The following is a 25,191-nucleotide window of genomic DNA, read 5'->3' on the forward strand; positions in this document are numbered from 1 at the left end:
TTATTTATGACTGATTATACATGAAACCCTGAATTGTAAAGCGCTGCGGAATATGTTGGCGCTATATAAATAAAGATTATTATTAATAAGGTGAAGCAGAGCCAGCCTAAGAGGATCTTACAACTTACCCCAATACTCCTCATTATGTTATGACTCTGATTATATAGATCCCTCTTTCATCGGTTACCCTTTTACAAATTCCGTGTGGGTAGGTGGTGATTCATCCAACCAGGGGCATAACTAAAGGTTCTGTGCCCTTGTGGAAGAGTCCAGCTTGGCTTCCCCCTTCCTTTGTACAACTTCTTTTCACATCAGCCTGTATGTAACTTAAAGCTGCACGGCTGTCAGTGTTCCCTGTAAGGGCCCATTCACACGGCATATTTTGGTGGCAGAATTTGGTGAGCATTTTGTGCCACAAAGTCACAAGGTGGCCATACAGAATCTGCATCCCATTGTTTTCAATGGGAGACCGAGGTTTATAGCTGCAACCATGCCAAGAAAGGTCGTGACCATGAGCCGCAGCCACATGAATGGCAGCATGGCCTCCCATTGAAACTAAAAAGACATTGTGCGAGCGTCCCCTAACCCTTTTAAGTTGGCGAGCAGGGCACTTAGGGACATGGGTGGTATTTCCTCTAAACTCGGCAGTACAGAACTACAACTATTTAGACATGATAGCTCAAAGGGTGGCTTATGACCAGAAATGTAGGTAACTTATAAATCAGTTGCTATCAAGGAAAATACAGATGATACATCTCATTAATGAAGTGTCTCTGTAGGCTTTCTGTGACATGGATTACAGAGGAGGAGGTTGGACCGTTCTTCAGAAGAGAATTGATGGAATTGTTGACTTCCAGAGAACTTGGCTGGACTACATGGATGGATTTGGAGAACTTTCAGGTGATTAAACCTTTGAATAATCTTTTTCTGTGTTATACTATGCTCAATGTTTCTACAATTTTATCATAGATACATATGTAAATTGCCTAATAAAGAATGCTGAGGGTGAGGGGCTCCAGAGCCAAGAGGCTTGTCAAATTCAAATTTTTGCTTTGAAAGATGTCGAGCCTTCTTTGAAATCCCTGCATCCATGTGTATGCCAAGCGGAGGTCTAGTGAGGCTGAGTTGCAAATAAAGGTCAAAGATGCAGCCGAGGTGCAGCAGATAAGATAACAGTCAACTTTACAGAGGTAAGGTGGTATGACCTCAGAGGGAGTGCACACAGTCTCCTCTCACAGAAAGAGGTACAGTTTTAAAAAGTTGCTCAAAACTATGGCACAGGTTCTAGTCACAACTTATAGGTAGCGATGGTGGCTCACCTTCCCATGATTAAAAAGGTTTTCCAGTTTGCAACATCCTGTAAAATAATTAATCATTTATAGAGGGTGATGTAATTTTGCAATGTATTTCTTTTCCCTTTATTTCTCCTATCTCCCGTTCTGGGCTGTGGTCAACTGACAATGTCCATGCAGCTCTTTCTTACTTCCTGTAATGTCATTGTGAGGAATATGGATTAATATTTACTGTCAGCCATGTCCTCACACCCACCATTTGCTGAAAAATGGCAAAGGAAATCAAGCTCCACAGGGGCGCCCTGCTTCAAAGCGGCAGCCAGATAGCAGAAAACTCCTAGCAGGCCACATTTGGTTACATTTCACACCTCCAGTTAGACAGCACGGATCCTGCAGGAAAACCCCCAGCAGGAGGTATCAGCCCTTGCCAGGATCAATGATACGTCCTAGACATGTTGGCACCTACATTTCATAAGGAATTATGAATCGTCCGTCCATCCCTGGCATAATTCAGTGATCTTTTTTCAATCCTGGGGCAAAGCCAAACGTCCTCGTAGTCCTGGCTTTAGGCTAGGATGCCCGGGAGGGGAGAAATACATCTCTCCCCACAGAAACCAACTAACGGTACCATGTTTGGACTCTACTTGTAGCCAGAACCCAGGCAGATCCATTGGTCCCAGAACCATCTCCCTGTGACCTTCTGGCCTGGAGCTATGAACCCTAAAGGGTTTTGTGGGTCATTTGCTGCCAGCCCAGCAAGAGGGGGGTGGATCCGGGAGGAGAAGGGCCGGCTACAGGTTAAAAGGCTTGTGCCAGCAAGTGGGCGTGTCTTTTTTCTCTGAAAGGGGGTCACATCGTGCAATGTGTTTAGAGGGACTTGCAACCGGCTGACATCACTGCCTCCGACGTGAATACAGCTAAGAACTCATCACTACCTAAAGGGGTCATATATCTGGTAAACTAAATTATTGTTCTGCTTAACCCTGTTGTACCTATATCACCTGTATCTGTAATCTCAGACCACTGTATATATTCTCTGTGTATATTGTGTCATCTAGTGTGCCCTTAGGACCTTTCACCGATTCTTACCCTATGAACTAAGTATACTGCCATGTAGAGCGGCGCCCGGGGATCTCACTGCACTTACTATTATCCCCGGGCGCCGCTCCGTTCTCCTGCTATGCCCTCCGGTATCTCCGTTCCCTAAGTTATGGTAGGCGGAGTCTGCCCTAGCGCTGGCCAATCGCATTGCAGAGCTCACAGCCTGGGAGAAAATAACCTCCCAGGCTGTGAGCTCTGCGCTGCGATTGGCCAGCGCTAGGGCAGACTCCGCCTACCATAACTTAGGGACTGGTATCTCCGCCTACTATAACTTAGTGAGCGGAGATACCGGAGGGCATAGCAGGAGAACGGAGCGGCGCCCGGGGATAATAGTAAGTGCAGTGAGATCCCCGGGCGCCGCTCTACATGTCGGTATAGTTAGTTCATAGGGTAAGAATCGGTGAAAGGTCCTCTTTAAGGCGATTAAATATATAATTTAATCTTGTGCTATCTTGTATCTCGATCACGAATCCCCACGTCCGTGTTTTGGCCTAGTTATAAGCTACCGTGGGTTGGTTTCTCACCCTATATAATCCCGTAAGCGGACCGGGCTTATATCAAATGAGAAGCTGGTGGCAGTTACCCGGGCTGATACAGCGCTGTTTTCACTGCGGCAGTGAAAAGGATCTCTCAGCTTGTTGACTCTCTGTGCCCGCGTGGACAGGAGGTGTCTGTGTAAACTGTACTAAGCTGACCTTACCTTCTCCTCTGGGGGGCGTAACGTCACGCTTTGGTAACAAGTGACCATACTGCGTCTCGTGAGCTTGACATGGGTGACGTCAAGTGGGCACGAGGCGTGGTATTCGTCACAGTCGTGTCCATGGGTGGGGCAGTGATAGGGGAGTGTCTTCATAACTATATGGGTGGGAGGTCATATAAAGTAGCTGGGTGTTTTTAGGGGCGGTGCTGGAGTTGTGGCAGAGAAAGGAGAAGTGCATCATGGTTTTGGTTGGATACAGGAACAGGAAGTGCTACCTACAGGATGGAAACAAATCTGAGGGATTTGTTTACATGAGAACAGGTCAGGAGGGTCAAAAATGAAGAAAAAAAAAACTATATTGCATATCTGTTAGAAATCATAGCATTCCTGGAAAACCCCTTTAACAGCACATTCATCTTACCTGATATAAAGGTATATTCTTGACACTGTGATATGGCCTCTCTATAGGCCTGTATTGGCTCTTAGTTTTGGGTCCACATGCAGCCTTTTGTAAAATTTGTGAGGAAGTTCCCTTCTCTGTCCACCTCTCTGTGTCTGTCAGGGAGCCCACTCTTGTCGTACTGACTGTCTCTATTTTACTGTGGCCCTTCCTTTCCCTCAACTTGGCTTTACACAAGCCCATTTACTCCCTTATGGCCATATCTCCTCTCTCATTGGCATGGAGTGCAACCTTTTTTATGATTCTATAACTCTGCCCATGTAGCGACCTAGGAGGAGGAGAGCAGAAGAGATGATAGGAGTAACATAGTTTATAATAAGGCTGAAAAAAGACATCTGCTCATCCATTTCGGCCTGTTATCCTGCAAGTTGATCCAGAGGAAGGCAAAAAAAAGGGTAGAAGCCAATTTTTCTCACTTTAGGGGAAAGAATTCCCTTCTGACTCCAATCAAGCAATCAGACTAACTCCCTGGATCAACGACCCCTCTCTAGTAGCTATAGCCTGTAATATTATTACACTCCAGAAATACATCCAGGCCCCTCTTGAACACTTTTAGTAAACTCACCATCACCACCTCCTCAGGCAGAGAGTTCCATAGTCTCACTGCTCTTACCGTAAAGAATCCTCTTCTATGTTTGTGTAGAAACCTTCTTTCCTCCAGACACAGAATGTCCCCTCGTCACAGTCCTGGGGATAAATAGATGATGGGAGAGATCTCTGTACTGACCCCTGATATATTTATACATAGTTATTAGATCGCCCCTTAGTCATCTTTTTTAGATGAATAGCCCTAATTTTGCCCTAAATAATCTTTCTGGGACCTGTAGTCCACCCATTCCAGTTATTACTTTAGTTGCCCTCCTCTGTACCCTCTCCAGCTCTGCTATGTCTGCCTTGTTCACAGGAGCCCGGAACTGTACACAGTACTTCACGTGTGGTCCAACTAGTGATTTGTAAAAAACAAAAAAGTGAAAAAAAGTTTAAAAAAAACAAAAACACATTTATCACTGATTAAAAAAAATTACAAAAAATTCACTATACATATTAGGTATTGCCGCATCCGTAATAACCTGCTCTATAAAAATATCACATGACCTAAACCCTCAGGTGAATACCGTAAAAACAAAACAAAAAAAACGGTGGATTAACACCTTGCATGCAAAAAATACAATAAATGCATATACCACACAAAAGTACATTTTTAAACCTTTTGCAGTTCACCGCTGCTCTGCAGTGGGACGCTGCACTCAGGCGTTAGGCATGACTATCCTTTCTCATGCTCTGCATTACATATTTCTCTTAACCAGGCAGGGCTCCTGGGGCTATCCTTCCCTGTTGTCAACCTAGCTTGTTCTAAAAAGAAGCACCAGAAGCAATACAATAAAAGATGTATTACTATATAATACAATAACAGTCACTGGACGAGGCTAGCCTTGAATAAACATCTTCAATGCCGTTCAGATATCAGTTTACAATATGTTAAGACTCAGTCCTTTGCCAGAAATAAATGTACGTGTGGCAACAGTCCCAAACACATCTGGAGGGGGTTACTCCACCACTTCACATATATTTACAATTATGTTGTAGGGGGAGATAACCAAGCTGCGGGTCGTTGTCTCCTTTAAGTTACTGATTTAGCTCTGCTACATCCATATATGTTTATTACATCTGTTGTATATCACCACAGTGGGACTAATTTAAGTCAATGTGTTTAAGAGGATCCGTTAATAGCATTGCACAGGGAGCTGGACTAAAATGAGAATCCACCTATTATACATCATCTCCCTACTGTTTTCCTTATGTTATCCTTGTTTTACCTGTGCAGCTGTTTTACATTTTGGTCAGGACCTCATCCACACACCAGTAATACTGTAGTACAAGATAAATGGAATACATCATCAGAAAATGATGTATTGTTTAAATCATGTATTTATATTGAACATATTTTAAAGAATTTTAATTTTTTTACTAATTTTCCATGTCCTTATATTTTATTTAAAAAAAAACCTGAAATCTTACAATTTCTCACAATGGCCACTGAGCATCACGATAAGCTAATACTTCCTATTCTGTAGGGATCACTTTTCAGTGTGCATCTCCTTATCATCGCAGGCAGGATTACAACGGCAGGTAACACCTATATAGAAATAACATGGAAGTTACCATTCACAATAGCTGATGGTCTCAGCTCACCAATGGCCAGTAATGGTGACACACTATAGGTAGCTGTCTGACATCATCGCCATGTCCATTCTGTGTTTTCCCCAGCAGGTCTCTTGACGAGTGTCAAAGGCAGGGGCAGTGTGTCCGACTACTGCAGCACACGGTGCTATAGGTAGTCTGAGAAGCTGGGAGACATGTTAGGTATAGTTGCTACCAACCCTAAATTTGCAGGGACGTCCCCTAATTTTCAGGGAAATCCATGCAAATTCCCTGGACATTTTCAGGCGGATTTGGGGGTGTTCACTTGGGGCATGTAAGCTTACATGTCCCAAATTTACCAACTGCCATAGTGGTAACTATGGTTAAATGGGGTTGACCGGGCTTATACACTGCTCAAAAAAATAAAAGGAACACAAAAATAAACACATCCTAGATCTGAGTTAATTAAATATTCTTCTGAAATACTTTGTTCTTTACATAGTTGAATGTGCTGGCAACAAAATCACACAAAAATTTAAAAATGGAAATCGAATTTTTCAACCCATGGAGGTCTGGATTTGGAGTCACACTCAAAATTAAAGTGGAAAAACACACTACAGGCTGATCCAACTTTGATGTAATGTCCTTAAAACAAGTCAAAATGAGGCTCAGTAGTGTGTGTGGCCTCCACATGCCTGTATGACCTCCTTACAACGCCTGTGCATGCTCCTGATGAGGTGGCGGACGGTCTCCTGAGGGATCTCCTCCCAGACCTGGACTAAAGCATCTGCCAACTCCTGGACAGTCTGTGGTGCAACGTGACGTTGGTGGATAGAGCGAGACATGATGTCCCAGATGTGCTCAATTGGATTCAGGTCTGGGGAACGGGCGGGCCAGTCCATAGCATCAATGCCTTTGTCTTGCAGGAACTGCTGACACACTCCAGCCACATGAGGTCTAGCATTGTCTTGCATTAGGAGGAACCCAGGGCCAACAGCACCAGCATATGGTCTCACAAGGGGTCTGAGGATCTCATCTCGGTACCTAATGGCAGTCAGGCTACCTCTGGCGAGCACATGGAGGGCTGTGCGGCCCTCCAAAGAAATGCCACCCAACACCATTACTGACCCAATGCCAAACCGGTCATGCTGGAGGATGTTGCAGGCAGCAGAACGTTCTCCACGGCGTCTCCAGACTCTGTCACGTCTGTCACATGTGCTCAGTGTGAACCTGCTTTCATCTGTGAAGAGCACAGGGTGCCAGTGGCGAATTTGCCAGTCTTGGTGTTCTCTGGCAAATGCCAAACGCCCTGCACGGTGTTGGGCTGTAAGCACAACCCCCACCTGTGGACATCGGGCCCTCATATCACCCTCATGGAGTCTGTTTCTGACCGTTTGAGCAGACACATGCACATTTTTGGCCTGCTGGAGGTCATTTTGCAGGGCTCTGGCAGTGCTCCTCCTGTTCCTCCTTGCACAAAGGCGGAGGTAGCGGTCCTGCTGCTGGGTTGTTGCCCTCCCACGGCCTCCTCCACGTCTCCTGATGTACTGGCCTGTCTCCTGGTAGCGCCTCCATACTCTGGACACTACGCTGACAGACACAGCAAACCTTCTTGCCACAGCTCGCATTGATGTGCCATCCTGGATAAGCTGCACTACCTGAGCCACTTGTGTGGGTTGTAGACTCCGTCTCATGCTACCACTAGAGTGAAAGCACCGCCAGCATTCAAAAGTGACCAAAAACATCAGCCAGGAAGCATAGGAACTGAGAAGTGGTCTGTGGTCACCACCTGCAGAACCACTCCTTTATTGGGGGTGTCTTGCTAATTGCCTATAATTTCCACCTGTTGTCTATCCCATTTGCACAACAGCATGTGAAATTGATTGTCACTCAGTGTTGCTTCCTAAGTGGACAGTTTGATTTCACAGAAGTGCGATTGACTTGGAGTTACATTGTGTTGTTTAAGTGTTCCCTTTATTTTTTGAGCAGTGTACTATTGATGACCTATCCTCATCATAGGTCATTAATATCAGATCGGCGGCGGTCTGACGGTCAGCTGTTTGAGGAGATGCCACTGCTGCTGTTCCATAGACATACAGCAGCAGAGCAGGAAGAGAGACGGGAGACAACACTATAACACGCATAGGTCATCAATATCAGATCGGCGGGTGTCCGACGCAGTACGCGTGCGCCGTCTCCTCAAACAGCTGATCGTCGGACACCCGCCGATCTGATATTGATGACCTATGCGTGTTATAGTTCATCAGTAAAAAATGCCCGGACAACCCCATTCAACCATACTTACCACTATGGCAGTTGGTAAATTTGCAAGCACCCTCTCCTCCTCACACAGCTGATCGGCAGGGATGCCGGGTGTCAGACCCCCACCGATCTGATATTGATGACCTATCCTGATAGGACATCAATAGAAAGAGCCCGGACAATTCCTTTAAGTGAAAGAAGAGGGTCCTGGGAATTGGCGGATCTGCTGCACAAAGAGGACACTAGGCACATCTACTAAGCATTACACAGGGGTTTTCCGAGCCTTTTCTACAGGTAACCTATCCTCTAGATAGGTTGTCAGTATATGATTGGTGGAGGTCCGACACCCGGGACCCCCGCCGATCAGCTTTTTGAGAAGGTACTGGCTCTGACAGTAATGCCGCGGCCTTCTCTCAGCTTAGTCTAGGCCAGTGACGTCATGTTCATCGGTCACATGGCCTAGGCGCAGTTCAGCCACATTGACGTAAATGGGGCTGAGCGCGATACCAAGCACAGCCGCTATACAATGTACAGAACTGTGCTTGATGAGCTGAGAGAAAGCCACAGTGCTAATGCGAGCGCTGGTGCCTTCTCAAAAAGCTGATCAGTGGTGACCCTGAGTGTCAGACCCCCACCGATCAGACACTGATGACCTATCCATAGGATAAGCCATTATTAGGAAAGTTTCGGGAAACCATTTTCAATTTTGAGGATTTGACATACAATATGCAGAGGTGCATCTGCTTATCTTTCTCTCCGTTTTCTGTAGAAAACTCCTCTAATTTAATTTGCATTAGAAGGTTTCTTGAGAAATTTTGGCCAGACTGTTTTGCACTGACTCATTGGCCCCTGTGACTCATGGGTCTGCCCACCCGCACCACAGTTTAATAAGCAAATGGAAAATAGGAACAACATTGTTTAGGAAGAGATGACTTTACAAAGCCAAGTGTTATGGACAGGTGGCCCTGTGTTTGCCTTATTGCCAGATGTCTCACATTTATCAAGCATGATAGATAAACTTCTGAGGTATGTATAATTACTACAGACAATCCCAGGTTTTAATTCATTGTCCTTGGAAGTTTCTAAATTCTGCCAGAAATATCTTTTTTTGTACTTTTTGGTTTTGGCCTCCCCAAATTGAATCTTCACCTTTCAACATCATATCATTTTAGATCCAACATTCTGTACTGATTAATTTCTTAAAGGGAATATGATAACCACATTTTTAAAGACTTTTTGGTGATGTTATTTTTGATTTTCCATGTGACTGTGTTTTAAAAAAATACTAACATGGTACAGTTTTCACACTGGACACTAAGCCTAATGATACGGTAGGATGGTATTTCCTGTTCTGTGATCACTTCTCAGCAGTCATCTCCTTATCCTCACAGGCAGGATTACAAAGACAGATTTCATGTATAGATAAGGCCGAGTTCACACTTCAGAGATTTTGGACAGTGATTGTGAGCCAAAACCAGGTGCAGCTCAAAAACAGAACAGGTGCAGATCTTTCTATTTATACCTTGTAGTTTTAGCTCACAATCACTGATGGAAATCACTGACCAAATCGCTGAAGTGTGAACTAGGTCTAGCAAAGGATCAACCATTCACAATAGGTGATCTTCACAATGTATCTACTACCCCTCAATGTATCTACTACCCCTCACAGAACATGCCTAGAAAAATTCTATATGTCAATAGACCATGTCATGTCCATTATGTCCTATAGTCCATGTGGCTATTGAAAAGCATATCTCTAAATATCTCTAAGTTACCAGTAGCTCAGGCATGATGGTTGCCCCCCATAATATTGTTCAGAGAATTAAAAAAAAATTGAAAATAAATAAGATATGAAAAAAGGAATTATCTGGTTTTAATTAGTAAAGAAAATATATAGGTGATGCATGTTTTTTGAAGCTTTGTTTTATCTGATAATCACAGATCCCCTGCAAAAGACATTTTGGGCAGGGGCGGACTGGGAACTAAAAGTGACCCTCGAAAAAAAAGGTAAAAGTGGCCATATGAAAGCGGGGCAACATAATTAGGCAGGGCCAACAGAAGTAAGCAAGGCCAACAATACCATAGTGCAGAGTAATATACCACCCCAACTGCCCCAGCACAGAAAACTGCCAGTCGTGTCACAGTATCCAACTGTATTTCTGTCCTGAGGATGTCGATACAGTTGAATTCAGGAGGGCACCTGCGGCTGCTGGCCAGGTGCGTAAGAGAGAATAAGAACATTATGTACCTGGCTGGGGTGGCACTCCTAGGCATCGGCCCACTGGGAAATTTCCCTGTAGGGTCTATGGCCAATCCACCCCTGTAAAGGGGTTTTCGAGTTACACAATAAAAACACCAGCAGTCAACCTCACTGCATTATGTAAGTCAGATGATGGAAGTTCTGAGTACATTTTGACTACAGCATAATTTCGATTTGTGACCCGCACCCTGTGTTTACATCCCAGCATAAGATTCACGGGGAACGTCTGTAGCATCAAGTCTCTGCCTCTGCTTCCCATCCCAGCTCGAACGTCACGGATCCAAGCCTGCAGGGAAATTGAACCCTTGCTCCCAAGTGTCTCCATCAAAAGCAATTGATCAGTGGAGGGTCCTAGATGCAGGACATCCTTATTTATATTAACTTATTTCTTTGGGAACTTTCCAACCAAAAGGAATAATCACAAGTGGAAGACCCTTTGATACTGAATCTCAATGCGATATTTAATTTTATTTTTTTGTACTTGCAGGTGAGTTCTGGCTAGGTTTGAAGAAAACGTTCTGCATTCTCAATCAGAAGAACACGAGCTTTATGCTGAATATAGCCTTAGAGGCAGAAGATGGCTCTTCAGCCTATGCAACTTATGATAGCTTTTGGATCGAAGATGAGAAGACGGCATTTATAATGCATGTTGGACGCTACTTTGGAACTGCAGGTAAAGTATTTATCAGGTCAGTTTCCAATATCTTTATAAGGTTCATCTCATGAAGTCAACCCTGCCTGTGTGCTCCATTAGGGCATATGGAGCTCAAAGAGGAGGGCTTTTCTGCTTAGGGCTTCCTTATGAACAGAAATGACCTCTGATCGACAATGAATTTGAGATGTCCGTTCAGTATTAGCCCCACCTGAAGTACTCCCGACATTGACAGAGACAACCTTTTTAGTGAAAATTTGCATGCTCTCACCTTTTTTCATATTTTGCATTTATTAACAGTCTATTCATGTTTAGGTGATGCTATAAGGGGAAACCGGAAAGAGGACAACCAAAATGCCGTCCCCTTCAGTACATATGATGTGGACAATGATAACTGTTATCCTTCCTGCTTCGTCAATGGCACCAAAGTGGCCAGCTGCAGCCAGCACGAGAGCAGGAGCGGCTGGTGGTTCAGCCAGTGTGGTTTAGCCAACCTGAACGGTGTTCACCGAGTAACTAGAGGCGTGGACATATCGGGGATCCAGTGGGACACGTGGATCGAGAACAATACGACTATTAAGATTAAATCAGCTTCAATGAAAATTAAGAGAACTCACTACCCGTTTTATAAATGAAAAATGATTTGCATCATTAGTTTTTAGCGTATTTAAGACCTATATTATATGCCGCTGTGCTTATTTCTCTTCTTACAGTCCCCCCTGTCCCCTTAGAGTTTCCAATAGGATGTAAGTGTTCGTGTTGCCTAGCAACCACCTTACATCCTGTATTGGTGACCACTATTGAGTACTAGTGGTCACAAGAAGTTCCATCTGATACACAAGAGTCCTCCTCTATATGCTGCACAGGACTGTATTTGGCCCATCACACTCACAGACCAGGAAGAATGAGAAGATTATGGGGAAAAAAAGGCTAAAATGTGACTTAAAGGGGTTTTCCCATTAAGTGGGCCCACAGTGATTAGGGAGTTAACAAGAAACATCTTTGTAATAAACAAGTTTTTCATTTTCTTTAGCGTTATGAACTTATTTGTCTCTCCACGTGCCTCCTTTGGTTACAAATCCTGTTGCCTTTGGTCTCTGTCCGTAATTCTTATGTCTGCCTCTGTGGATCCTGAGGACTGAGCATGTACAATAGAAAAGCAGGTTGGCGGGGTCTTGTCACATCGGGGCATGGAGGATAGGGAGGGGGATTCTATGCCTTCCTACAACTTTGTAATTTGGGCTCACAGTTGGTAATTTAACCCTAAGTGGATTAAGTGGATTGACTAAGGCTACTTTCACACTCGCGTTTTGTGCGGATTCGTCTTGTATCTGCACAGACGGATCCCCATGAATAATGCAAACGCTTGTATCCGTTAATAACGGATATGTTTGCATTAATAATTCAAAAAAGTCTAAGTCAAAACGGATCCGTCTTGACTTACATTGAAAGTCAATGGGGGACGGATCCGTTATTAATTGCACCATATTGTGTCAATGAAAAACTGATCCGTCCCCATTGACTTACATTGTAAGTCTAGACGGATCCGTTAGGCTCCGCATAGTCAGACGGTCACCAAAACGCTGAAAGCTGCGTTTTAGTGACCATCGAAAAAACGAAATGGGGACCAAACGCAGCCAAAGTGATGCATTCTGAACAGATCCTTATCCATTCAGAATGCATTGGGGCTGAACTGATCCGTTTTGGGCCGCTTGTGAGAGCCCTGAAACGGATCTGACAAGTGGACCCAGAAACGCCAGTGTGAAAGTAGCCTAATACTGCTTTACCCCAGCCTAGCTATCCTCTGGGTTTTGCTTTGCTCCTTTAGATCACCCTCCCATCTTTCGGGTTGTCCCTTCCTTCTTGTCTTCCCCTTTTGTTTCTGACTTGACCTTTTCTTTGCTATTGTCCCCAAGGGTTTACGTAGCATAAAATCAGACAAAAGTTGCTAGGGGGCCCACAACCAGCATTTTCTGCTCTGTGGCAAAAACCTGTTCATTCTCTTTCCTCATCTTCTCCATTCGACCCAGACCTCCATAATTACTTCTTTCAGCCACATTTCATCTCTGCTGAGTTTGCTACACAGACTTCTTAGATTCCTTATCTTGGACAGGGCTTGGAGGGGAAACAAGCACCACATCCTTCTGCCCTGGGGTGCACAACCTGGCGCCATTATGGGAGCACCCATTTTGATCTCTGCTTTGGGTTCCTGATATATATATATCAGTGTGCCCCCCCCTTTGTTTTTGTGTTTTATGTCCTCCTCTATGTGTCGTACATTATGATTAATGACACCTATGCTTGGGGGTTCTTCAACTTGCTAGTCAATGTACTTTAAACCGCTGTGGGGCCCTTTGCCTCTATTGGATTGTAATGCTTTTAATCAAGTTCTGTGCTTTGCCTAATACTTTTCTCAATGCAATCCAACTGAAGGTGAAATAATATATGTATTAAATTTAATGTACTTTTGTGTTGCGGGAAAAAAATTTCCAATGTTTTATGATTTTAGTTTTATTCGTCTGACATTCCCTTAATGAAATCTAACTGCAGCGACGTGCAGTATTTTACTACAAGATCATTTTAATTGCATTATTCATGTTTTATTCATTTTCAAAATTCAATAAAAAGAAGCTAAATGACTCAATTATTCTTTCCCATTTTTACTTACTGTTGGACATATTATTACAGCATAACATGAAAAATCAGTTTTTATTTATTATGTTATTATGGGTTTCAGAGGGTCTGTTGCAGAGGGAGTAGGTTTGCAATGCAATGGACAAGGTCTGGTTGTAATAATACAGCAATTTCTGGTCTAAAATGATAACTTTTTTTAGTGCTCTTAAAATAGAAAGTCTCTGTTAGTGATGTCATAGTATTTGATGAATTTTATTACATCACTGTCATCAAACGTGAGCAGCGTCAGATTGGGAACTTAAAGTGGCCCTGGAGAAAAACTAAACATGGCCCTATGTTGTAGATGGGTCCAAATTGGTAGAAGTCAGGACCAAAACAAGTATGAAAGGGTTGGTAATACCATAGCCCAGCATAAAATACCTTCCCAGGAGAACAAATCCCACAGTGCAGCACAAAATACTTTCCCAAAAGCTGCCAAATGTGGTGGCAGCTCCAGCTATCATGTTTTGTTGTTCTCTTCCTCCAATTGTTTCTAATTAAGATATAGAGGAAGGGACTGAGGAGGTGAGACATGTGCCATAGCATCGGGCCAGCCCTACCTTCAACAAGCTGCCTGGTACTTCAGCACTACCAAAAATACATGAGAAAACAGCACTACCTAACTATTACATCCAGTGATATCTCTTCTGGTTGAAGATATTTTCTTTTCCTTATCTTCTCTATTTTTGCCTGGCCGCCATGATGACTACTTTCAGCCATATTTCATTTCTGCTTTAATTTTTGCTACACAGATTTCTTAGATTCCTCACTTTTCCATCCTCCTCCTCACCTTCTTAACATGAAATCATCATTGTGGTGCCCCAAAAGTGTCATCCTGCTGCTAACCCCAACACTGCTAGCTGTGCTCCCAGATGACCGCAAATATTATATTGGATAAATAATAGTGCCGTACAAATAGTGCCCTTGAAAATAGTAGTATCATGCAAAAATTATTATGACAAGCAGAATACCCTCAACAGCTAGAGAGCTGCCTCTACTAGTAATAATACTCTCTGTAGTGCCACCAGTAATAATAATGCCCCCTTCAGTACTCCCAATAATAAAAATGCTCCTATAGTACCCCCACTGTCAATAATGCCCCCTTTAGTGCTTCCAGGATTAATAATCCCTCTATAGTGCCCTCAGTAGTAATAATGCCCCTATAGTTACTTAGTAATAATAATTTCCCATAGTGCCTCCAGAATTAGTAAAGTCTTTATAGTATCCCCAGTATCAATAATGCCCCCTATAGTGCCTCCAGCAATAACAATGCCCTCCAGCATTGACTGCCCCTATTGTGCCCTCAGTAATAATAAAAATCCCCCTTATAGTGCCCCTAGTAGAATGCTTTTCAAGTGGCCAAGAAAAAAAAGACTCACCTGTTTCCTGTTCCATGCCGACATCTGCCATTTGGGCCACAGTCCTTTTTTGGCCTGTGGCCTGAGATGCCTTATTTCTGGCATAGGCTGTCACCTTGATGTTATCCTGCCATCTCTGTCCTAACGCAGGTGGTTGCGATGATGTCATCACTTTGCGACCACCAGCACTATTGATTCACTACTTCAAAGGCTTCAGGCTTGGCCTGTGACCTTTAATGGTCGATGTCGGGGAGGGAACATCAGCTTTCCTGCCCCATTGTAGTATACCTAAGGACTGAACATGTGGCACTCCCAATGTTTCTTAATACTGGGAGAATTAGGCCGGTTTGTACCTGGCTGATGGCCATGAGTAGGGTGCAAGTGGCTCAGGTGGCTCCTTGAGCATTGGCCCACTGGGAAGTTTCCTGGTAGGGTCAATAGCCAGTCTGCCCTGAGACTCACGAAGGTGTATTATGTACAAGCTCCGAGTTGTATAGCGCTGTACCATCTATAAGGGTCCATTCACACGCCCGTATGCGTTTTGCGGATCCGCAAAACACGGACACCGGCAATGTGCGGTCCGCATTTTGCGGATCGCACATCGCCGGCACTCTCATAGAAAATGTTTTTTCTTGTCCGCAATTGCGGACAGGAATAGGACATGTTCTATTTTTTTGCGGAACAGAAGTGCGGATCCGCAAATGCGGATGCGGACAGCACATTCCGGCCCTATTGAAAACGGATGCGGACCCATTTTGCGGACGTGTGAATGGGCTGCAGCCCTTTTTAGGTGCTTTTTAGAGGGCAGTTGTATGAACAATAGGACAGTTGGGTCATATGGTACAAAAATTTCCATACGTGGCCTGGTTATGAACTCCAACAACCACAAACTATATAAATCTTATATGTACCGAATGTCACTGATAGTAACGGAAATGAAGGATAAACAGACGTAGACGTAAGCTATTAAAAGAAATCTTAATTCATTTCTCATGTCATATATTTTTGGTGTCTCCTCAGGACAAACCATTGCTTTACTCAGTGGGTAAATTAGCTACAGATGTTGGTAGAAGATAATTGAAAACAATGCTGTATGAATCTATGGATGTCATGTGACTGTAGCATATGCAGGACATTCTATTACTTTACATTTATTTATATTTTTACCTTTTTTATGTCAGAACTTCAAACTAATGACTAAGCTGTTATGAGTAACATGGGTCTTTTGCTTTATTCTTACTTAGTTAACTTAGTTTGGACAGTTGTGCCTTGCATCTGAATCTGAGTTTGGTTATCGCCTGGCTTCGCCTTGTTGATTAGGGCAGAGTTGCTGATTGCTGAGCCTTTATATATTCCAGGTATAGTTAGTATAGTATTTGCTAGGTGCATTCCCATCTGAATGTTTTGTACTTTGTTCTATATTCTTGGATGTGTTGTTCCACAGTTGTATCTTGTTCTTGTCTTGTGTGTTTACTGTGTATTCAGGGATCCACTATTTTAGCACCTTGTTTTCTGCTAGTGCTGATAGGCGATTGATATATGTTATTTTTGTGACTGTTGCGCAATTCATCCATAAAGTAAGGCTACTTTCCCACTAGAGTTTTCAATTCCGCTATTGAGATCTGTCATAGGATCTCAATAGCAGAAGAAAACGCTTGAGTTTTGTCCCCATTCATTGGGGACAAAACTGAACTGAATGAAATGGAATGCACCAGAATGCATTCCGTTCTGTTTGGTTGCATCCCCATCGCGGACAGAAAAATGCTGCAAGCAGCGTTTTCTGTCCGCGATGTGGTGCGGAGCAAGACGGATCTGTCCTGACACACAATGTAAGTCAATGGGGATGGATCAGTTTTCTCGGACACAATAGAAAACTGATCCATCCCCCATTGACTTTTAATAGTGTTCATGACAGATCCGCCATGGCTATATAAGACATAATACAACCGGATTCGTTCATGACGGATGCATGCGGTTGTATTATTGTAATGGATGCGTTTTTGCAGATCCACGGAAAGTAGCCTAAGTCCTGGGGGTATCTGAGTACTGTAACATGGTGGCTGGTAAAGTACTGGAGGCGGTGTATATCTCACCCAGAATGCTCAGATGGGTGAGGTAAAAGAATCTAGGAAAGCTGGATGGTTTCAGCAAAGTGTAGTTTCTCAGACACTTTTATTTAAAGTGTTTTTTGGGCTGGATTTTTATGGAATGATATGTAGGTGTTAGTAGTGGGATGTGCCATTCCCTCCCCACTCTAGTACAACACATTCCCCTTGCCTGAGGCAAACCCAGGTGTGGCTGCTGGGCTCATTTACTGCAGGGATAAAAACAGAGCCTGAAAGCTGGATGTCCTACTTGCTGAAAGCCTGATCTCCCATGTGTTGCTGAGTGTTTTAGATGAGGCCAGATGGGAAAGGTATTTTTTTTTATGTTTAGGTGCCATGGATTCACTCAAGTGACTGTATAACTTGGATGAAAAATAAAGCATTAGTTCAACATTTAAACTGCTGAATCCAATGAATTCTGTCATCACCAACCCTGTCTACATACGGACCCACGATAGTACAGAGACACAGTTGGGACAGTTGTGAAAGGCTGCAGTTATAGATAAAGTCCAGTTCTTTGGGCACAACCATCATCCTTAGGCCTCGTTCACATTTCCGTGTCAGTGTCACGTCCGTTAAAAAAGTGTACGTGTTTCATCCGTGAAGCTGTCCGTGACGGATCCGTGGTTGGTCCGTGTGTCCGTTTTTACCATCCGTGTGTCATTCGTAATTCACTTCAAATTTCCAAAGAATCTCCTTTTAGTCTTCAGTGAAAAACGGACGCAAAACGGATGTGTGTCAGTGATTTTCACGGACCCATAGACTTCAATGGGTGTGCTTGGTCCGCATCACGGATCAAAGTAGTGCATGTCCCTGTGATTTTTTTACTGACCCACAGTCAGTAAAAAAATACTGAAATGTGAACAGACACATTTAAATCAATGACTATGTGTGCTCTCCGCGGAAAATGCGGACGGCACACGTCAGTGAAAAACGGAAATGTGAACGAGGCCTTAGGCTAAGTTCACACGAACGTGTGTGATCCGTGGCCGTATTGCGGCCCGCAAATCGCGGGCCGCAATACACGGCCACAGTTCCGTGTGAATTCCGCATCACGGATGCGGACCCATTCACTTCAATGGGTCCGCTAATCCGGAATCGCGGAACGGCCGCACGGGACGGGACCCCTCGGAAGCACTACGGAGTGCCTCCTGGGGTTACGTCCCGTTGTTCCGTTCCGCTAAAAGATAGAACAAGTCCTATCTTTTTGCGGAACGGCCGGATCGCGGACCTATTAAAGTGAATGGGTCCGCGATCCGATGCGGCTGACCTACGGCCGGCGAACAAGCATTGCGGCCCGCTATTTGCGGGCCGCTTCACAGGCACGGGTCACACACGTTCGTGTGAACCCGGCCTTACACAAGAGACATTTTGACAAGAGAAATTTCCTCCAACACGGTTGTGAAAACTAGATGAATGGGATATATTTAAAGAGTAACTGCACTTTTAACTTTTTTTCTAACAATACTGTAATGTTAAAATACATCACCTTTTAAATTGCTTTATTACCCGTTTTTAGCGTTTTCCTTGTGAGAATTTACTCTCGTTACCTTTCTGTCTGATTGCTATGCCATCAAAATTAGTCCTCCATCTCTTTTTACTATTACCAAGTTGTATTCTGCTCCAGTGACCCTGAAGGCGGATTTTGCAGTGTGTGGGTGGCGTTCCCGAGATGTCCAGTATGTGTATAGGGATGACTGCACAGTGTGTGGTGACTTACAGCCTCTGTTTACACAGACTCTATGCACTCCTGATATCACTCCTCCAAGAGAGGGACAAGGCTAGTGAAGAACGCTAGGTAAGGTCATATTTATCCAAAAAACTCTGCACCTGTGCTAAGTAGAGGCAGTGCAAGTAGACAGACAGAAGAATGAAGAGGCTGCAGAACTTGCATGAATGCCATGGTTCCTTCAGACAGTTAGGCCTCTTGTTTACGTTTCAATGGGTCTGCAAAAAAAAAAGGAATGTTCTCCGTATGCATTCCGTTTCCGTATTTCCGTTTTTCCATTCCGTTTAAAGATAGAACATGTCCTATTCTTGTCTGCATAACGGACAAGGATAGTACTGTTCTATCAGGGGCCAGCTGTTCTGTTCCGCAAAAAAACTGAATGCCCACGGACGTCATCCGTATTTTTGGCGGATCCGTTTTTTTGCGCACCGCAAAATACTGAAAAAGCCATTCGGTGTGCGCTCCATGGCCGTATTGCAGACCGCATTTGCGGATCCGCAATACATGGGCACCGTTCCTTGTGCATTCTGCATCACGGATGCGGACCAATTCACTTCAATGGGTCCGCAAATCCGGAGATGCAGAATGGTGCGGAACGGAAGCACATGGGTTTTCTTTCCGTACATCCGTTCCGCAAAAAGATAGAACATGTCCTATCTTTTTGCGGAACGGACGGATTGCAGACCCATTAAAGTGAATGGGTCCGCGATCCGCTGCGGCTGCCCCATGGTGGGTGTTCGTACAGCACGGCCACGAGTCGCACACGTTCGTGTGCAAAAGGCCTTAGTCAGCGGGGGTGACAAGAGTCAAATCCCCATCTACAGTCAGGTCCATAAATATTGGGACATCGACACAATTCTAACATTTTTGGCTCTATACACCACCACAATGGATTTGAAATGAAACGAACAAGATGTGCTTTACCTGCAGACTATCAGCTTTAATTTGAGGGTATTTACATCCAAATCAGGTGAACGGTGTGGGAATTACAACAGTTTGCATATGTGCCTCCCACTTGTTAAGGGGCCAAAAGTAATGGGACATAATAATAATCATAAATCAAACTTTCACTTTTTAATACTTGGTTGCAAATCCTTTGCAGTCAATTACAGCCTAAAGTCTGGAACGCATAGACATCACCAGAGGCTGGGTTTCATCCCTGGTGATGCTCTGCCATGCCTCTACTGCAACTGCCTTCAGTTCCTGCTTGTTCTTGGGGCATTTTCCTTAAGTTTGTCTTCAGCAAGTGAAATGCATGCTCAATCGGATTCAGGTCAGATGATTGACTTGGTCATTGCAGAACATTCCACTTATTTCCCTTAAAAAACTCTTTGGTTGCTTTTGCAGTATGCTTTGGGTCATTGTCCATCAGCACTGTGAAGCGCCGTCCAATGAGTTCTGAAGCATTTGGCTGAATATGAGCAGATAATATTACCCGAAACACTTCAGAATTCATCCTGCTGCTTTTGTCAGCAGTCACATCATCAATAAATACAAGAGAACCAGTTTTATTGGCAGCCATACATGCCCACGCCATTACACTACCACCACCATGCTTCACTGATGAGGTGGTATGCTTAGGATCATGAGCAGTTCCTTTCCTTCTCCATACTCTTCTCTTCCCATCACTCTGGTACAAGTTGATCTTGGTCTCATCTGTCCATAGGATGTTGTTCCAGAACTGTGAAGGCTTTTTTAGATGTTGTTTGGCAAACTCGAATCTGGCATTCCTGTTTTTGAGGCTCACTAATGGTTTACATCTTGTGGTGAACCCTCTGTATTCACTCTGGTGAAGTCTTCTCTTGATTGTTGACTTTGACACACATACACCTACCTCCTGGAGAGTGTTCTTGATCTGGTCAACTGTTGTGAAGGGTGTTTTGTTCACCAGGGAAATAATTATTCGGTCATCTACCACAGTTGTTTTCCGTGGTTTTCCGTGGTCTTCCTGGTCTTTTGGTGTTGCTGAGCTCACCGGTGCGTTCCTTCTTTTTAAGGCCCCTTTCACACGGGCGAGTATTCCGCGCGGATGCGATGCGTGAGTTGAACGCATTGCACCCGCACTGAATCCCGACCCATTCATTTCTATGGGGCTGTTCACATGAGCGGTGATTTTCACGCATCACTTGTTCGTTGCGTGAAAATCGCAGCATGCTCTATATTCTGCGTTTTTCATGCAACGCAGGCCCCATAGAAGTGAATGGGGTTGCGTGAAAATCGCAAGCATCTGCAAGCAAGTGCGGATGCGGTGCGATTTTCACGCACGGTTGCTAGGAGACGATCGGGATGGAGACCCGATCATTATTATTTTCCCTTATAACATGGTTATAAGGGAAAATAATAGCATTCTGAATACAGAATGCATAGTAAAATAGCGCTGGAGGGGTTAAAAATAATAATAAATAATTTAACTCACCTTAATCCACTTGATCGCGGAGCCCGGCATCTCCTTCTGTCTTCATCTTAGGCTACTTTCACACTAGCGTTCGGAGCGGGTCCGTCTGATGTTTCATCAGACGGATCCGCTCCTATAATGCAGACGTTCGCATCCGTTCAGAACGGATCCGTCTGCATTAAAACTTAGAAAATTTTCTAAGTATGAAAGTAGCCTGAGCGGATCCGTTCAGACTTTACATTGTAAGTCTGGACGGATCCGCTCGCCTCCGCATGGCCAGGCGGACACCCGAACGCTGCAAGGGTGTTGCGGGAAAATGTGCGGGTGCGTTGCGGGAACACCGCGCGAGTGCAAAACATTGTAATGCGTTTTGCACGCGCGTGAGAAAAATCACGCATGTTTGGTACCCAAACCTGAACTTCTTCACAGAAGTTCGGGCTTGGGTTAGGTGTTGTGTAGATTTTATTATTTTCCCTTATAACATGGTTATAAGGGAAAATAATAGCATTCTGAATACAGAATGCATAGTAGGTGATCAATTGAGGGTTAAAAAAAAATAAAAAAATTAACTCACCTTCTCCTCTTGTTCGCGTAGTTCCCGGTCTCTTCTTTACTTCTTTAATGATGAGCTGTGGGCTAAAGGACCTTTGGTGACGTCAGATCACATGCTCCAATCACATGGTACATCACCGTGGTGATGTACCATGTGATTGGAGCATGTGATCTGACGTCACCAAGGGTCCTAGCCGATAGTTCATCTTTTGAGAAGTAAAGAAGAGACCGGGAACTACGCGAACAAGAGGAGAAGGTGAGTTAATTAAAAAAAAATTTTTTTAACCCCTCCAGCGCTGTTTTACTATGCATTCTGTATTCAGAATGCTATTATTTTCCCTTATAAGGCCTCATGCACATGACCGTTGTTGGGTTCCGTGTCTGTTGTTCCGTTTTCCGTGATTTTCTGCGGACCCATTGACTTTCAGTGGGTCCGTTGAAAACTCGGAAAATGCACCGTTTGTTATCCGCATCCGTGATCCGTGTTTCCAGTCTGTCAAAAAAATATGACCTGTCCTATTTTTTTGACGGACAACGGTTTGCGGACCCATTCAAGTCAATGGGTCCGTGAAAAAACAAGGAGGCACACAAGATTGTCATCCGCGTCCGTGATCCGTGTCCGTTTTTTTCCTATCATTTTCAAGTCAAACTTGACTTAGATTTTTTTTTCACTTTTCTTGTCTGGTGATCCTCCAAAAATCAAGGAAGACACACGGAAAATAAAACGGAAACGGATCACGGAACCCCGTTTTGCGGACCGTGAAAAAATACTGTCGTGTGCATGAGGCCTAACCATGTTATAAGGGAAAATAACACAGTGAATAGACTGTCACCTAGCAACCATGCGTGAAAATCGCACCGCATCCGCACTTGCTTGCGGATGCTTGCGATTTTCACGCAACCCCATTCACTTCTATGGGGCCTGCGTTGCGTGAAAAACGCAGAATATAGAGCATGCTGCGATTTTCACGCAACGCACAAGTGATGCGTGAAAATCACTGCTCATGTGCACAGCCCCATAGAATTGAATGGGTCGGTATTCAGTGCGGGTGCAATGCGTTCACCTCATGCATCACATCCGCGCGGAATACTCGCCCGTGTGAAAGGGGCCTAAGGATGTTCCAATCAGTTGTTTTGGCCATGCCTAATGTTTTTGCTGTCTCTCTGATGGGTTTGTTCTGTTTTTTTCAGCCTAATGATGGCTTGCTTCACTGACAGTGACAGCTCTTTGGATCTCATCTTAAGAGTTGACAGCAACAGATTCCAAATGCAAATAGCAGACTAGAAATGAACTCCGGACCTTTTATCTGCTCATTGTTATTGGGATAATGAGGGAATAACACACACCTGGCCATGGAACAGCTGAGAAGCCAATTGTCCCATTACTTTTGGCCCCTTAACAAGTGGTACACACATATGCAAACTGTTGTAATTCCTACACCGTTCACCTGATTTGGATGTAAATACCCTCAAATTAAAGCTGACAGTCTGCAGTTAAAGCACATCTTGTTCATTTCATTTCAAATCCATTGGCTCTATGTGGTGGTGTATAGAGCCAAAAATGTTAGAATTGTGTCAATGTCCCAATATTTATGGACCTGACTGTATATGATAAGGAACTTGCAAAACCCCATTAGGGATGATTTCAAACAGGTTTTTATTCTGTAATTTTTCTACACTTTTGTAGTTTTTATTGTGTTTTTTTTATAACTGCTTTTTGGCATTATTTTTCGCAGTAAAAATGCCAGCTCTGTATGTTGCTGACGGTCTATGGGAAATATGAAATGCAGGACACACAAGTGGTTGTTTACTCCTGAATTTTTTTTTCATTAGGTGGCTTTTTATGTCTTTCTGACTTCTTTTCAAAACCCATCATGCTGGAGCTCTTTCATGCAGTTTTTTCAGGCGTTTTGACATCACCTCTGTGAGCCATGAGAAAAATGCTAATGGCAAGACACACAGGTGGACATTTACTAAAGCTTTTACACCAGTGGCGTAGATAAAGTCTCATGGTCCATAGGGAAAGAGTTCAGCTTGAGCCCCCTTACCTCAGTGCTTTGTGGCAAGGGGCAGGAGTACACCTAGCCTTTCTGCTGCCTGAGGCAGAAATTGAAACGGCACCCCTTCCATCTCCGCACGCCAAATTCTCAACCTACACTTCACACTACAAAACATACTGGAGAATACAGTGCCACATACCGCTTACATTCAGTGACGTCTCCTCTGATGTACATTTTTGTTCATCTTCTCCATTCAGTCCAGACCGCCATGATGATTTTTTCAACCATCTCTTGTCTCTGCAAAGTTTGACATAAAGACATCTTAGTTTCCTACTTTTCCATCATCCTCCCACCTTTTGAAAAGCCCATCCTGCCACCCCCAAAACTGTACCCACCGTGCCCCCTAATACTTTATTGCAGAGCCAGTCCCCCTGCAAATACTAGTACCATGCAGATGAAAAAAATGCCCCCTAATGAATGCCAGTAGAAAAACACCCCCTAATGTGTGCCAGTACAAAAAATGCCCCCTTATAATGTGCACCAGTACAAAAAATGCCCCCTTATAATGTGCACCAGTACAAAAAATACCCCCTTATAATGTGTGCCAATACAAAAATACCCCTTATAATGTGTGCCAGTACAAAAAAAACACTTTAGGGCTCATACACACGACCGTATGTATTTTGCGGTCCGCAAAAAATACGGATGACATCTGCGTGCGTTCCGTACTATCCTTGTTCATAATGCGTATCAGATCTCCCATATCCCATACTCCCATATCAGATCTTCAGATCAGACTCCTATATCAGATCTTCAGATCAGACCTCCATATCAGATCACACCCCTATATCAGACCTCAAATCAGAACCACATATCAGACGTATAAATCAGACCCCCAAATCAGATCCTCAGATCAGACCCCCATATCAGATCCTCAAATCAGACCTCCATAAGAGATCCTCAGATTAGATCCCCATATCAAACCTCGGATCTCACACCCATATCAAATCTCAGATGAGACTCTAATCAGACCTCCATGTTAGACCCCCCTTATCAGACCTCAAATCAGACCCCCATCAGACCTCCATAAACCACCCATATCAGACCCAGGGCAGGTGCTACAATAAGGCAGCCCAAGCGGCTGCCTTAGGGCGCACCCTGGGGGAGGGCGGAAAAATGAACCTTCTTTTTTTTTTATCATTTACTTGTGAGTAGCGCCGCAGAGCCGCCGGCCGCCCACCCCAGCCTGCGTGCGCTGTGCGGCCCCGGCCCTCACTCACAGAGCGGCACGGGCCCGGCAGCATGGCAACATGGTAGTCTGTGACATGGGGATGGGGCCAGGTCCAGCCGGGGGGGGGAAAGAAATGTGACACAATAGGGGGTAATGATGTGATCATCATGTGACATGAAGGGGGTGATGTGATATGAAGGGGGTGATGTGACATGGAGGGGGAGAAATGTGACATTGAGGCCTTGAGGGGGGGGAAATGTGACATGGAGGGGGAGAAAT

At 44.2% G+C, this 25,191-nt stretch overlaps 1 protein-coding gene across 1 annotated transcript in view; it reads left to right on the forward strand.

Moving 5' to 3' along the window:
* The window catches only part of ANGPTL5 (angiopoietin like 5), a 28,547-nt gene extending 16,967 nt beyond the window's left edge, over window positions 1–11,580 (forward strand). Inside the window, exons 5-7 of the mRNA XM_040422476.1 lie at window positions 780–900; window positions 10,705–10,890; window positions 11,185–11,580. Of these exons, the coding sequence (XP_040278410.1) occupies window positions 780–900; window positions 10,705–10,890; window positions 11,185–11,504 (627 nt within the window). The 3' untranslated portion in view covers window positions 11,505–11,580. The remainder of the gene's footprint in view (window positions 1–779; window positions 901–10,704; window positions 10,891–11,184) is intronic.
* Window positions 11,581–25,191: the final 13,611 nt, after the last annotated feature.

This window comes from Bufo bufo, chromosome 3 (genome assembly GCF_905171765.1).
Source record: "Bufo bufo chromosome 3, aBufBuf1.1, whole genome shotgun sequence".
In the NCBI taxonomy this organism is placed as follows: Eukaryota; Metazoa; Chordata; class Amphibia; order Anura; family Bufonidae; genus Bufo; species Bufo bufo.